General features: G+C 39.4%; 1 protein-coding gene across 1 annotated transcript; it reads right to left on the reverse strand.

Annotated features, from left to right (window-relative positions):
- Positions 1 to 7,408: 7,408 nt before the first annotated feature.
- Positions 7,409 to 8,803, reverse strand: LOC144637860 (BTB/POZ domain-containing protein 2-like). The gene has a single exon (XM_078496951.1). It carries the CDS (start codon positions 8,801 to 8,803, stop codon positions 7,409 to 7,411), a length of 1,395 nt encoding a protein of 464 aa, XP_078353077.1.
- Positions 8,804 to 16,330: the final 7,527 nt, after the last annotated feature.

Raw genomic sequence — 16,330 nt, forward strand, 5'->3', positions numbered from 1 at the left:
CGAAAGTGGGCAAACTTTTGCAAGAAATTGTTAAAGAAATAGTACGGTGAAAAAACAATTCAAGCTGGGACACTGAGGCTACGTTTTCACGGGACCGGTCCGGAACCGTTCCGAACCGAACAGGACCTGTTTACATGGAACCATTTGGAACCGATCCAGGTGTTTACACGTGACAGTTCTGGAACCGGTCCGGAACGGATCCATAACTGGACCTGCAAAATAGCAGGTCCAGTTTTGGATCTGTACCGGTTTCAGAACGGTCCCGTGTAAACAAAAGGCCTAACTGGTCCAAAAATCGGGCCAGATCCGTTCCGGACCGGTCCCGTGTAAACATAGCCTCTAATGGAGATTTTTTTTTTTTTTTTTTTTTTTTTATACTTTAATGCTTTAGAAGATTTACACTACAGTACATTACATTTGTTTAACCCTACATATATTACATTACACAGTACATTACATTATGTTACACAAACATACTACATTACTTACGTTATACGTTACAAAAGTAATTACGGTACATGTTAAACACCTAATCTCCAAAAAACTTAATAATCTTATACATTATATTACAAAGAGTTGATAATTGGCTTCCACTTTTCAACGTGAGTTTTCAGTTTGTTATTTTTTAGGGCAATGGATCGCTCAATTGATTCAATGTATTTTATTTTTATGATAACATGTGGCAAAAGGGGTAGAATATTCTTGAGCCGGTTAGAGTAAATGACCTGTTTACCAATAATAATAATATGATTTAGAAGGGTCCAATTGAGATTCTTTCGAGCTAGGCCGAAAATGATATCGTAATCATTTAAAAAGTCAATATTTATGTCTATGGATTTTAGCCAAAGAACAACGGACTTCCAAAAGTCGATGCTATGTTTACAATAACAAAAAAAGATGCTCGAGAGATTCCTCAGACGTGTGACAGAAAGTACAAAGAGGAGAGCTGACTATTTTCATTTTGTATAGAGATTTGTTGGTGTACAGTATCCGATTGAGAATTTTGTATTGGAAAATTTTTGTATTCGTGTCAATTGTAACGACATGTGGAATTAAGTAAAATGTTTCCCAGTCTAGCTCGTGATTGTGAAATAAAGTTGTATATTTGTGTCGTGCCGCTGGGTCTACTTGAATCGTCTCCACCAATTCCCAGTATAGCTTTTTCGAGTTAATCGAATCAAGCGGAAAGCATTTACCATTTAAATAGAGGGTATGTTGCAATACAGGTGGGATGTAAGATTCAATAGGAGTCCCATTCGAGTTAATTAGGGCCTTCCACGGAGAAGGGAGAGAGTCAAAAATACCCAGTAGTGAGAAAAATTCAATGAGCGTAAGCCCAATTGTCGCAAAAGAGGGCCAAGGCTTTAGCTTGCCGTTCTTGGTCAGAATGTCAGAAATGAAAGTGATACCCTTTGAGAGTAGTCTTCTATAAAAAATAGGTTTGCCGTTGATGCGTACGAATTGATTGTTCCAGAGGATTTGGTTTAGAACTTCGCCACGGGACTCGGCAGGTTTGGTCGTTAATTTTGACCAGACATCAAGACAGTCTCTGTAAAAGCTGGGAATATGGTCTGGTAGGTCAGCAGGATTGAAATTGCAGTATAAGAGAAATTTTCCGCCATAGTCCTTGAGAAAGAACGAAAGAAAGTGTTTCCATGGGCTGTCGTAATCCTCAATATATTTTTTAAGACAGATAATGCGTTGGGTATCGATAAGAGTTTTAACATGTGGCATTCTTAGACCACCATTCTTATAATCACTGATTAGTGCTAAGCGTTTAATTTTGTCACATCCCTTCCAGATGAACCTGTAGATAATGGAGTTAAGCTCTTTGATTATGTTTTTCGTGGAGCACATGAGTGATGCGCGAAACATAAATTTTGGTATAAGAAATGTCTTAACGACCTGGATTTTGCCATATAAAGTCAAGTTCCGCCATCTCCATCCTGCTAGGGTATCGGAAAGCGACTTTAGAGTTTCATCATAGTTGAGCTCTTGTTTTTTCTTCAAATCGTAGGTAAAATGAACGCCAAGAATTTTAATTGGTTTATTAACTTTGTCGATACCAGCAGGAAAGGGTTGGTCGTTATCGTGGCTGGTTCCTAGCCATAAAGCTTCGGTTTTCTCCGCGTTGAGCTTCAAGCCAGAACACAATCCAAATTTATGAAGAGTCGTGGAAAGATTTTCGAGGGAGTTGACGTCATGTAAAAACGTTGTCAGATCATCAGCGAAAGCTGCAAGTTTGATTTCCTTGTCAACGACAATACCTTTTATACTCACGTCACTTCTGATTCTAACAAGCAACACTTCGAGAGCAATGATAAAGAGGTATGCCGACAGCGGATCCCCCTGCCTGACACCTCTTCGAACGTCAAAAAGCTGAGAAGAAAAGCCGTTGTTTATAACACAGCTCGATATGTTACAGTACAGTACAGAAACCCAACGGATAAACGATTCACCGAAGTTAAAAGCTCGCAAGGCTTTAAATAAGAAGGACCAGCTTAGTGAGTCAAAAGCTTTCTCGAAATCAAAGGCAACCATTAGACCAGACAGCTGTTGAATCTTAGTGTACTCCATGATATCTTCAATGGTGCGGATAGCATCAAAGATCGTTCTTCCTCTGACATAAGCATATTGGTCAGCCTGTATGATCTCTGGTAAAATTTTCTCTAAGCGTAGAGCGAGGGCTTTTGAAGCAATTTTCATATCCACGTTAAGAAGAGAAATTGGCCTCCAATTTTTGATGTACCTTCTATCTCTGTCTTTTTTGTCTATTAATTTAATAATGGCTTGCTTTTGTGAGGTGGATAGTTCGCCGTGCTCAAAGGAATAGTTCAGGGAGTCAGTGAGCTGCTGACCTAATAAATACCAGAAAGTTTTATAGAATTCAGCTGTGAGTCCGTCATTTCCAGGGGTCTTGCCATTAGGAAATTTATTTAGCGCTTCAAAACATTCAGCGCGCGTAAGCAGTCCTTCACAACTCATCGACAAATTGTTATTTAACGTGGGTATGTTCGGATTTTCTAAAAAGTCAAAAGCAAATTCTTCGCCTTCTTCGGAGTCATGGTTGCTATATAGGTTTTGATAAAAGTCTCTAAGCTCGTTTATTATAGATTTAGGATTGACTGTAATTTTTCCGGTGGAATCATAAAGTCGCCTTACAGCAGTTTTACCACACCTAGTTTTTTCCAAATTCAAAAAGTATTTTGAGTTTTTCTCGCCGTTCTCGTACCAATTGATTCTAGACCGCACAATGTAGCCGCGCACGACATAGTCATGGAGAAGCTCATATTCGTGTTTTGCAGCTTCAAGGTCGTTTACATTATTTTGTGAGGGGTCGTTGTTACAGATCGATTCGTGTTTCTTTACCTTCTTTTCCGCTCCAGCCAGGCGTTCTCTGCGCTCTTTCGCTTTTTCTTTGCTGTATTTGATAGTAAAAGCTCTAATCCTATATTTAACTAAGTTCCACAGAACTCGTTTGTCAACAACTTCTTTAAATTCCTCAAGCCATTCAGAATATTTTAAGGTGATACGTTCAACGTAGGAGGAATCTTCTAATAAACTTGAGTTGAATCTCCAGTAGGACGGACCATGAGGTTGTTTGTCCAGACTGTTAAGAAGCAGAGTAACTGCTGAGTGGTCTGACTTGATAGCAGGAATAATCTCAGTTTTAGATACATCGTCTTGAGTTGCTCTACTTATGAGCCAGTAGTCCAGCCGTCGCCTAATAAACGGCCTTTTCTGAGTCCATGTAAAGTTCTTTTTATCGGGGTGGTGTATGCGCCAAATATCAATTAGATCATAAGCCGTCATTAGTTCTTCAATCTTTCGCACCGAAGGTTTCGTCTCAATTCTACCCCCGAGATTGTCCAGCGTGGGATTCAGGTGGGTATTGAAATCGCCTTCGGTGTCAATATGCTCACCTTTAATTTCGAAATGAAGCTCGCTATTGAATAGAATTAACACGCCTCTGCCATGATTGGTACCGTGAGCAAACATCATTTTACCTTGCCACTGAAATTTCCATTCATTTTCAATTTCTGGAGTACTGTAGGTTTCTTGTAAAAAAACTATATCGGCATTGTGCTGTTTGGCCCATGTAAAAATAGATTTTCTTTTGAAATTGTCGCGAATCCCTCGAGCATTTAGAGACAATCGGTTAAAATTGTAATTAGCCATGAATCTCAATTGGATCCATTGAAAGGCAGGCCATAAAACAATAAACGAGTGAAAGCCATGAAAAGGAGTTAATGGGTATTTCAAGAAAAATTAAGCATCTGGAGAAATTACACACATACAAATAGACAAGCATACTACTGAAAAAGGCGTGAATGAAAAAGTCAAAAAAATCAGAGAAAACAAAAGAACATAAAAGCATATCTGTACTTACCAACCGCCCCAAAACTAGTTGAATGGGCATGCCTACCCTCCAGGTGTTGCTCCAGGAGTTACGGAATTCAACTCCATCAACAAAAGGTACCGCTAAGATTTACATATTCAACACATAGATAAATTCAAAAGTAACACCACTTAGATTTACATAATTTGGCAGGGTGTCAGATTGGACATAGAAATTATAATGTAGTAGCTGAATTTAAATTAGTGTCACTGTAGTAAGAGTTCCAAGCTTTAGTAAATAGCGCATTAAAGTTTCCAGTAGAAAAATAAATATAGTCAGTTATAGAAGACACATGTTCATTCCAAGGGTTGGTCAGGTGGCAGAAATTTTCCGTTCACGAACAGTTGATCTGGGTGGGCCTTGCTAAAGTGTACTCTAAAGCCTTTGTCCCGCGCCTGCTTGAACTTTTTCTGTTGTTGTTTACGAAGGTCGTAGAGATCTTTTGGTATGTCGTCGTACATAAAAAAGTCCTTGTCCTTTAATTTTATTCGGGCGGCTCTCATGACGTCTTCCTTATCGGTATACCTTAGAAACTTTATGATAATAGGTCTTGATAAGGTGCTATTTGGTTTGCCCAAGCGATGAACACTCTGAAATTCATATTTGCCACGTGGATTCTCAATTTGTAGCTCATTTTCTAGGAAGTTGAAAACGATGTTTTTGGTGTCTTCGGGCTCAGAAGCGCTCTCATCGGTTGTATTCTCAGGAACTCCAAAAATTTTAACATTTTCTCTTCTACTGTATGCTTCCAAGTTAAGAAGATCTTTCTTACACTTATCAAGCTGGGCTTTGTGATCGTGCAAGTCCTTCTGCAGATCGGCGACATCCTCCTCCGTATAATTAATCGATGTTTCGACTTCGCTAATCTTTTTATCTCTCTTCTCCGCATCGTCTTTAAGTACCGTTACATCGGCGTCAAGCCTGCTGAGAGTGGACTCGATATTCGCCATCGTAGAAGCCATGCTATCCAAACGACTTTCGATAAGGGAAAGCTTTTCAAGGCTCTTCATAATACAATCCAGCTTCTCAGTCACGTTCTCGGCCATGTCAAGAGCGTTGAGTACAATATCACACGAACTGGTGCTGTCTTCCGAGTAATTTCTCGTTTTCTTATCAGCAGGTGAAGTAGAGACCTCAGTCTGCAGTGGTGAGCGAATTTTTCTCTTAGCGGACATGTAAAATTAGACGCAAAAACTGGAGCAACCAACAACACGTTCACTCCGCCATCTTACTTCACACCTCCTCTAATGGAGATGACTTAGCCATGTTCTAAACGAGCAGGGTACTGGTCAACTGAAAGAGCATCCAAAAGTTAGTTTATTTACAAAATTTGATTGTTATTGGTTTAAACGCATAGGTATGGTTCACTTTTAAAAATCGCTAAGATAAGAGAGCTTAGAATGCTCTCTTATTTTAACGAGAGAGCTCAGTATGCTCTTTTATTTTAACGATTTTTAAAAGAGTACCATGCCATTGCGTTTAAACCAATAACTCTTAAATTTGGTTAAGTTACTACTTTTGGAATGCTCTTTTAGATGACAGAATATTCGTACCTAGCTCCCGCTTAATTCGAACATGACTAATCGAATTTCCAATCCATAAGCGGCGTATAAACCTTAACTTTCCAGGGACGGCGTTAACTTTTGGCTTGAAAGCGAAAGTTTTCGGAAAATTTAAGACTTTTTATGGAGAATTTTGGCGGGAATTGCACAGAAATTGCGCACGCGCGCTGCGTTTGACCGCTGTGTCGGGTAACCCTACCTGCCTTGTAAACACGTCGATGAAAAAAAGAAGAAATGTGGGAGCGCTAGGGTAACCCTAGGACTAGGGTTACAATACCTGCTTGTAAACAGACCCCTGGAAAGAAAACAAGTAATAGCTGAGCTCCACAGCGGAGCGCGACCAGAATCCAGAAAAGAGGGTGCTAATGGGGGTACCCAATTGTCAGTTAACTACTTATTTCTAGGCCAAATGTCAGTTAACTACTATTTTTTTGGGCAGTTGTCAGTTACCGTATTTATTCGAATAAGCGCCGCCTCCGAATAAGCGCCGCCCTCAAATAAGCGCCGCATTTCGGACAAAAAAGTTAATAAGCGCCGCCCCCGAATAAGCACCGCAGTCCTGATGCGGCGCTTTTTCGAGGAAATCCGTTTTGCTAAAAACTGCACTACAAAGCAACTCTGTAACAAACTTGGACATTCTTTTTTCATCAAAAGCGCTGTTTTGCAGTATACAGTGATGGTTTTACTGCTCGCCCATTTGTTTTCTATCAAAAATTCTTACAATACGTAAATGTTGTGAAGGCCGCGAACTTTGCTAGAACAGCTAGCGCCACTTCTCTCTTCAGCAAGAGACAAACACTGACAATCAGAAGATACTATTTTTGATAACTGTTAAATATAAGACTCTTTCTGGAGTCCAAATCTTAAATAAGCGCCGCCCCAGAATAAGCGCCGCACTTGAGGTGCGAGAAATTTAATAAGCGCCGCGGCGCTTATTCGAGTAAATACGGTAACTACTAATTTTAGTTAGCGATTTTCTTACAGCGAAAATTATTGCGTCATAACCTGAATTTTCTTTACTTCAGTACGTCAGTGGAAAAAAACAATAAATCGATAGGCATGCACGACTCTCACGCAAGTGTATTAACCATTTTCATTGTTTTGATCTTACTAGTATATCTTTGAGAGACCTACCCCTTTTGTATTATAGTAGCGAAGGTTCTTTGAATATTTTCTTGTGCAACGGTTGTTGTTCTATCGAATGCCAATTTTTCAGAAGTACATGTATTTGCTTCAAGTTTGGACTGTGTTTGGTACTGCTGGTTGGTATTGCGTTACAAAAGGCAAAATGTTTTCGTTTGTTTTCAGTTTTGGTTGGAGGGCCTACTTCCTGTTTTATACTATAAACCAAATAAGTTACTTTCTAGTCCAGTCCCTAAACTAAACCCCTATATAGGGCACACGGAAGAGAAAGTTCAAGGACTGGACTAGTTATATATGTTCAAGATCATTCTTTCACTGTGAATAAAAGCTCTGCAATAACTACACTTTGGTCAAGATCTCCAAAGTCCGTGTCACCAACCCAATCATGATCAAACTCAAATGTCACTCCAGAAGAGTGAACATATCTATCAATGACCTTTTGTCCAGTCATATAGCCAGGGCCATATACTGATGGTTCAATACGGTACGCAGAATTTTTTCCAAGAGCAACTGGAACATCAAATATTACGTCAAACCCATAATAAAAGTCATTGTTACACTCTCTCCTCTGTGATGTGAAGTTCTCAGTTTTGGATGCAAGAATGGAATTATTAGTTTCATCTACTATGTTTAAGCAGACTCCAAATTCACCACCATCATTTCCCAACAGGGAAACACCGTACAACATTATGTCCTTGTCAATTATCTTTAGAAACAAAACTGGTTCTTCTGCATCATTTAAAAAGTATTTGTCATGAGCAAAACTCTTGAAAGTACAACATCGTAAAAGACAACCCACTCTATGAACATCTAGGAAGCCAACTGCTGAAGTCAGGGTGGAACTGAAATATTTCACGATGCTACTTATTTCCTCCTCTGTTAACATCTTGCTTGGAAGAACAACATCTCTGAATTCTTCTTGCTTCATGATTGGAAATCGTACATTTTTAACAATCCCTTCACCAAGGATTTGTCTTTTGACAGAGCCATCCGCTTTAAGTTGTTGCCTCTTGCATTCTTCTTCTGCCCAGCAATCTACAGCCTTAAACAGCTCCACTTCTCTGATGCTCAATGTGTTTCTTTCCACTAACTGTCTTAAAAAAGATCTGTCCATGCTCTGAAATTCATTTGATTTTAAGACCTCTTCCGTCTTTTTATCGAAAAAATTCCAGCAATGACACAAAAGATTTCTATTTTCATACTGATGAGCGTGTTGTAAGATAAAAAACACGTTTGATAAATCCAGATTCCTTGCTAAGTACTCCGTACATTTATCGGTTAAGCAAGGAATCAGGTATTTCTCGGCCAGATACAACACTTGCATCACGTTATTTCCATTCAAGCAAACTTCATCGGTGTAGATGTAACGCAGCAACTCCAACATAGCTTCATATTCGCAGTCAGGAAGATCGATCTGTTCTTTGGTTTCGGCCATTTCACCGCAGAACATAGCAAAAAACACAGGACTGCAAATCGACAACAAGGACTTATGTGCTGGAATTGTCATCTTGCTTCTCTCGTTGTTACTTTCTCCATATTGGGACGCTTGCATGACGAATTTTACATCACTAAGGATCTGGTTGTTAAACATATATTTGCATCTTTCTTTGTGATCCATCGGCCAGTTCTTTCCTAGTGTTTTCTGCACGGACAAGTAAAATTTCGGGGACCCTGCGGTTTTCAAACCACCATCAGCCATGGCCGTCCAAAATATATACCCTGAAAACTCATAAGAGTTAAAAACGTGTAGCGCGCTTTCAGAGAGTTTGAATATTCAGTTTTGCCAAGTCAGTTCAATTTTTCCGTGATCTCGTTCGCGCTGTAATTAGTCATTTATTCTCGTCAGTTTTTGTTTCGAGTTTTTAGTTCTTTGTTCAGCGTATTTCATTGTTGTCTTTTTTGTGCAAGTTGGTTTCTCGGTGTCTCATTATGCAATCGCGTATTGTAAATTTCGTAACATCATTAGCAATATTGTTTGTCTGAAAAAGGGTTCTAAACTTGGCATGGTTTTGTTGTGGTTTTTATGTTAATTTTATCTTTGGTTTAAAATGTTTTCAAACCAGTTTGATTTTTAATTTTCATTGTCTTACATTCATTATCACAATGTGAAACAACGGGAAATATAAATCAAACTGGTTTGAAAAATATTAAGCCAAAGACAAAGTTAAACCACAACAGTTATATTCTGCTTTTCCTGAGTGGAAAATGTTTTAATCTGCTATTTAGCAGGAGAGGGAAGAAATCCGGTTAGCACTAGTTAACTATCCAAGTGACTACTTTGGTTATCTATTAAAGCTGCTATCTTTTGTCAGTCACAGCTTGCTACACCATGAAATTCTACACTGATTGGACAAATTTTGGACGCGTAAAAATTAAGGGGGGCTCCGTCACCGGAGCCTGTACTAGGTAGCTTAATCAATGACCTAACAGCCCAAGGGAGACCAGGGTCAGTCATTGATTTGTAGGGTTGGTGGGGGGGGGGGGGGGTGGGTGATCCTACTAAGGGCTTGGTCATTTTCCAAAAGTGAGATTTTGGGGCTGAAATCAAGTCTTTGAACTTCCAGGTGGCGGCTGCGTGCAGGGTCGAGAAGCTTCCATGAGGCTTTCACACACAAGCAAGGTTGGTATGCTTGCTAACAAGTGACAGTTTGCTTTTGATTGATTGATTGATTGATTGATTGATTGATTGATTGATTGATTGATTGATTGACAAGGCCGGTGATTTTGCTGGAAAAAGTGAAGAGCAGGCTTTGTGGTCTTGACCCGGTTTTGATAAATTCAGACATATATATATATATATACCTTATCTCCCCGATTACATAAAAGGTGGCCACAGGCTGTTAAGAAAATGAATGGGGTTGAGATTTTTTTTAAGGACATGGGAGATTATATGGCCTACTTTCAATGGAAATGAAGTGCTTTCAATTTTAAACTCGTGGCTTTTATTCCTTGTACCTACCTACCCCCCCCCCCCCTTCCATTTACTTTTGGTTAGTTTGTTACTTTTGGTTAGGCTCCAACTCGCCATATCTACCGAACTTTGAATTCTAATGGCGCGCGCTGACTTGTAGAACAGAGGTGATCTAGTTTTTCATTTTGCTGTCTAAAGGAAGTTTGCCGGAGGACATCATTAAGTCCTATGAAGGTGGAAGTCTAACGATTTGCAAGTTTTGCGTCGGCTGTTATTGTACCTTAGAACAAAGCTTTAACGGGTTGAACTCTTGACTCGGTACAGTTTTGCTAGGTACAAATAACATTGTGCTTCCTTTAGACGGCAAAGGTCTTCAGCCACATCAACTAGGACTCGGAACTAGACTTTAGGGCTGATTTGAAGGCGGTCATGGCGATATTGGGCTTGAACTCTTTCTTGGCTGGAGACTTCTGTTGTAATGTCCGAAGGTATTGGTTCGCTTTTTAACGATTTTTTTTTACATCCGGGGTATTACATTGTGAATAAGATGGAAATAACTTCAAACCCTTATGTAAGTAGAATTCTCTTCATTTGATGATTATTTTGCCGTTTGGCAGAGCTAGCAATCAGAGCGCCCTGTGATTCGATAGTCAGCAGCAATTCGATATGCGGGGTTTCCGGCCGTAAATTGACATGAACTATGACTGAATGGTCTCGCTGAGTCATGAATTATTTAGTTATTTTAATCCCGAATTCCTTGAAAATGAAGCAATCGTCGATGTAAAATGCTTTCTGATAGTTCATTTTAGACCATGCATGGATTTAGAAAGCTTCAGTCCATCTCTCGCTCTGGCGCTTTAAAAGTTTGTTTTCATTTGATGTTATTTCATGTTGTAAACAAGTTAATTAAATTGGTAGAATTCATGATTTGAACAAAATGCCGTAAATGCAGTCTTTATGGTTCAGTAAAGAGATTTTTTAGAGTAATTCACGTTGAACATGAGCTATTCAAAAATATGAGCTATGCAAAAATATGTCTTTAGAACTAGAGCTGTGTCAAAATCTTTAGACACCTTTTATTAAATCAAGACAGATATACTCATATAGATTAAACGGATCTTAAGACAAACAATATTGCTAATGATGTTACGAAATTAATAAGCGATTGCATAATGCGACACCGAGAAACCAACTTGCACAAAAAAGACATAAGAATGAAATACGCTAAACAAATACTAAAAACTAAGCAAAAACTGACGAAAATAAATGACTAATTACAGCGCAAACGAGAACACGGAAAAAATGAACGTTTATCCGGGCTACAACGGTTCTTGACAAAACGGAATATTCAAACGCTCTGAAAGCGCGCTACACATTTTAACCTCTTATGAAATTCTAGTTGTATACTTTGGACGGCCATGGCTGAGGGTGGTTTGAAAACCGCAGGGTCCCCGAAATTTCACTTGTCCGTGCAAAAAACACTAGGAAAGAACTGGCCGATGGATCACAAAGAAAGATGCAAATATATGTTTAACAACCAGATCCTTTGTGATGTAAAATTCGTCATGCAAGCGTCCCAATATGGAGAAAGTGACAACGAGAGAAGCAAGATGACAATTCCAGCACATAAGTTCTTGTTGTCGATTTGCAGTCCTGTGTTTTTTTGCTATGTTCTGCGGTGAAATGGCCGAAACCAAAGAACAGATCGATCTTCCTGACTGCGAATATGAAGCTATGTTGGAGTTGTTGCGTTACATCTACACCGATGAAGTTTGCTTGAATGGAAATAACGTGATGCAAGTGTTGTATCTGGCCGAGAAATACCTGATTCCTTGCTTTTACGATGCTGTAGATTTGAGAGTGTTGCCCCTCATGGCATAACCATTGATTATGAGGATGACGTGGGCGACTGGTTTTTTCTTGAAGTCGACAAAGACATACTGTTACACGGCGTCTCTGTTAGGAAATGATGCTAGTACATTTACAGTTACAGGCCCGTAGGCTGGGGGGGTTCGGGGGGTTCGGACGAACCCCCCCACCGCCTGAAAAGGTCCGGTCTGAATGGTGTAGCATTAATGTACCGGTCTGAATGGTACAGCATTAAAGGTCCGGTCTGAATGGTACAGCATACATATGGCCTACGCGCATAATAAAATAAAAATAAAAACATACTGACGTTATTTGTATTGATTTTCAACAGAGGGGCGGTAAGGGGGGGGTCATGCGCACAGTTCACGACTATTAAAAATGGTAAATCACGTTTCACGGAAAATAACATAGACGAGGAAGTCTTGTGCATTTAAGCCTCCATATCGAAGTGTTTTTAGTCTTGCAAGGACGATTTTGCAAAAATGACTGACTACCTGTTCTTAAATATTTAGCCATCACGCAAATTGTGTCCAAAAGTAATCTTCCTTGCACAGCAGGTTGGTTTTTACGGAGAAAGTGCTGAATTCTAGTCAAATATTATGATTACACAACCTTATTTTTTGCTTTCACGTGTCACAACAAGTATGTCATTCACAGTTCACAGACAATATTATTTTATAATCACGGATCACGGAAAATAAAGACGTACAATCACGTTTCACGAGAAACCCCCTTACGGCCCCTCTCAACAATATCGACTAATTTTCAAACGTTTCTCGTGTATTCCCCTCTTTTTCGGTTTTCAGACTGGAACCATTAGCAAAGTGTGACTCAAGTTATAACTGAAGTTGATTTCACCGATTTGAATATGTCGCGGTCGTATAAATAAATTAAATATATCTGAAGCTAAGCTCTGAAGCCTAACGCAAACAATATAATTGACATCCAATTCCCCTGGACAGCGTGACATTGTGGAAAGTAGAGCAAAGAAGGAAATTAAAAGAAATGACTTTGAATCACGTCATGACGGTAGCGGGGTAAACAAAATTCTTATTTAAAAGCCATCAGGATAAGGCCAGCTGGCAAACGAATAAGTACATGAGATAGTGCGCTCTGAGTCCTTAAATTCTCGTTCTCACTGATTTTGGAGAGTTGTGGCTTCCTATCTTTAATTTCTTGCTGTTGCTTAAAATTTCTTTCTCTCTTTGTCTTAATATTTTTAAGTGAAAACCGTAATGAAGCCCAACAAATTTTGGCAAGTATTACGTCCTTTGAGTTCATTGTCGTGTTTATGGCAGTGTACCAATATTTGTCGCACCTGGCTGGAATCACGGTTAAGCTACAGAGAGCAGCTCTTGACATCGTGGAGGCCCATGGCATGGTCACAGAAGTTGCTAGTTTCTACCGAAAACAAAGGGAAGATTGTGACAAAACCTTTTCAGCTGTTTACACTCAAAGTGTTGCAATGGCAGAAAAGGTGGGCCTGCTGCCGAAATGCCTCGAATTACGTCGAGACATCAGCATCGTTCCAATACCGAGGCTCAAAATCCTAAAATTTATTTCCAACGAAACGTGGCAATTCCTCTCCTTGATCACATCATCATGTGCATCAATGAGCAGTTTTCACCTTCGGCGACCGTTGCCGCATCACTGCTTGGTCTCGTACCAAGTGTTCTCTGTTCAAAGAATGTTAATCTTGAAGCAGCTGTTAAGAAGTACAATGATGATCTCCCCTCCCCTGAAATGTTTGAAATGGAGCTTATGCGATGGAGAGGTCGATACCTGGCGATGAACCGGAATTAAGGCCAGCTTCACCTGCAGTGGCAATCAAAGATTGTGATGATGACCTCTTTCCAAACATCAGCATTCTTCTAAAAATTGCCTGCACCATACCAGTAACATCATGCGAATGTGAACGAAGTGCAAGCACGTTGCGACGACTGAATAACTACATGCGAGCGTCAATGGGAAAAGAAAGGTTGTCCAACCTTGCGCTTCTGCACATTCACTACGATACCCCCGTGGAGCTAGACACGGTAGTCAGCTGTTACGCCCACCTTCACCCCCGTCGACAACAACTGGAAAATCTTCTTCAGTAACGGTATTTTTTTTTTAAATTAGTGGGACACTGGTAACTAATGGTCCGTTCTAAAAGAAAACGAACCTACCCGGGCAAAAACCAGCCTACGGGCCTGCAGTTACATTAAGAGTACGCCGTTTCGATGATGATGATGATGATGATGATGATGATGATGATGATGACGGAATAGTTGTTCTATCCCAAACTGGGACCTTTACATCTAGGAGGAAGGAGTGTAGCAATGGATATTACTATGGCTTTGATGTTATATTTGATAAACCTTTTGCTGTTAAAAAGGACATTGACTCCCAGGGGGGTACTCCGGCTTGTAAATGACGGGGATGATCGAATGGAGGCAAAACTCAGGACCCAAAAAATCCCTAAGTCTTCCGACATTACCCAAAAAAATCCCTGGACCAAAAATAACCCTGAAAAAATCCCTTGTCAAATTACCCCTAAATTGCCAGAAGGGGCAAAAACGCTCGAGTTTGATTATTCATTATACTATAAATACGCCAAGGCACTTTAGTTTGTTCTTAATACCTAAAAAAAATCCCCTATTTGAATCAAGTCACCCAAAAAAATACTTGCCAAATTTTCCAACCCAAAAAAATCCCGGAATCGAAAATTTCAAACCCAAAAAAATCCTTCGATCATCCCCGTCATTTACAAGCCGGAGTACCCCCCCCCCCCCCCCCTGGGCATTGACTACTCCATTCATTTATCAGTAGATGGCCCTGGCTATTACCCTGTTATATCTCGAATTGATGCAGTTAACTTTTCAGGGGTGGAATTTAACTTTGATACCATCACCGATGGAATAGTTAACCAAAGTTTGTGTGTAGAGCTATTATTCCAATTAGAGAATGATGCTGAATGTGGCACAAGTATTATTTAATATTATCCTGTAATTTTATTGCAGAGAAGGGTTAATAAACTTACAACTTGATTGCATTTTAGCTAGCATAATAAGCAATGTGTTTCAAACATCAAAACTATTAAAAATATATTAATCAATATTAATTGCCACGACATAAATTGATGCAAATTCTATAATTTGCTAAAGGAACGGCACGGACCAACACCAGGTGTTCTCTAGTAGAAGAGAGAAGAAGTAGAAGTAGGACAAATTTTGGACAAATTTTGCTTGCGACAAGCACAAGCATCAAATGCAATGCGCTTGTGCTTTTGCTTTATTGGAAGCCGTTTTCACGGTGAAATAAGAGCTGTTATCCTTGCGCTTGTGCTTGTGTCGCTAGTTGTGTAATTCAAAACTGAATGTTTTCACTGATTTTAAGGTGGCTCGACCCAGTTTTTTTCTAGCGATACCTAACAACTTTGAAACCCTGATACTTAAAGGGATTGATGTCAATGTCAAAACTGCTACATCGCATGCATTACACATAGACTGAACTTCAATATGATATAAATTTTTGGGCGATCAGAATGAATATCACGTGGCAATGACGTCACACAGGGTTTTGCTCTGAATCGATTTTTAGGCGGTAACCGCATTTTCTCTCGAGATCCTTTACGCTACGTATACCTTGGGTGTTTGCCTTCATCTCAGTAGAGTTTCATCGAAATCTACAAGAGGAATTTTGAAATATCTTGGAATTTCTTTTTAGATGGTATAATTTATGCGTAAAATTAAGCCAAGACTTCATATAAAGAAATTTGCTTCTTTTTATGTTTACTAAGAGGATTTAGCCCCCATTCCTTTTAGAGATGTCCCATATACTACATCCAAACCTTTAGAAGAAAGAAGACTTGCGCGATTCCGAAATATATGAAATATATGAATCATAGTGAAGCTCAATGTTTACCTCTATTTACAAATTTTCCGCCTACTTTCGCAAAAAAGCGATTATTTCAAAAACCCGTCGATGAATTTTGTCCAAATTTTTTCAGTACACCACACAATCCCTAAATTTCATGCTCATTGAAAATATCTAAGGCTGTCTAAACTAAAAGCAAAATTGAGTAAACATTGAAGCGATGTCGAAGTTTTGAATAATTTTGTGCTCTGGGATTTCCTATTGTTTCGATTTAAACACAACATCGAATTCCTATGCACCACGCGTGTAATGACCACGCTTGGCTACCCTCCGAAAGCTTTCCGAAATGTTTCGGAAATATGGAACAATGGAAAAGAAATTGTTACGCACTAGCTTTTCTTGTTGGGTCGACGTCTTGGCTGCGATAAAAGTTAAAAATTCCAAGAACAAGAAGATAAGGTTTTTTTCTCGTATTGAAGTGCTGCCACTTCTTTCAGTTGAACTTAGAAATGCAACAAGTAAACAATCTTTTCTAATAAATACTGGACGCCAGATTCAGCTTGCTTATAATACGTGAAGTCTATTTTC

This window comes from Oculina patagonica, chromosome 2 (genome assembly GCF_052425735.1).
Source record: "Oculina patagonica isolate OP01 chromosome 2, crgOcupat, whole genome shotgun sequence".
NCBI lineage: Eukaryota > Metazoa > Cnidaria > Anthozoa > Scleractinia > Oculinidae > Oculina > Oculina patagonica.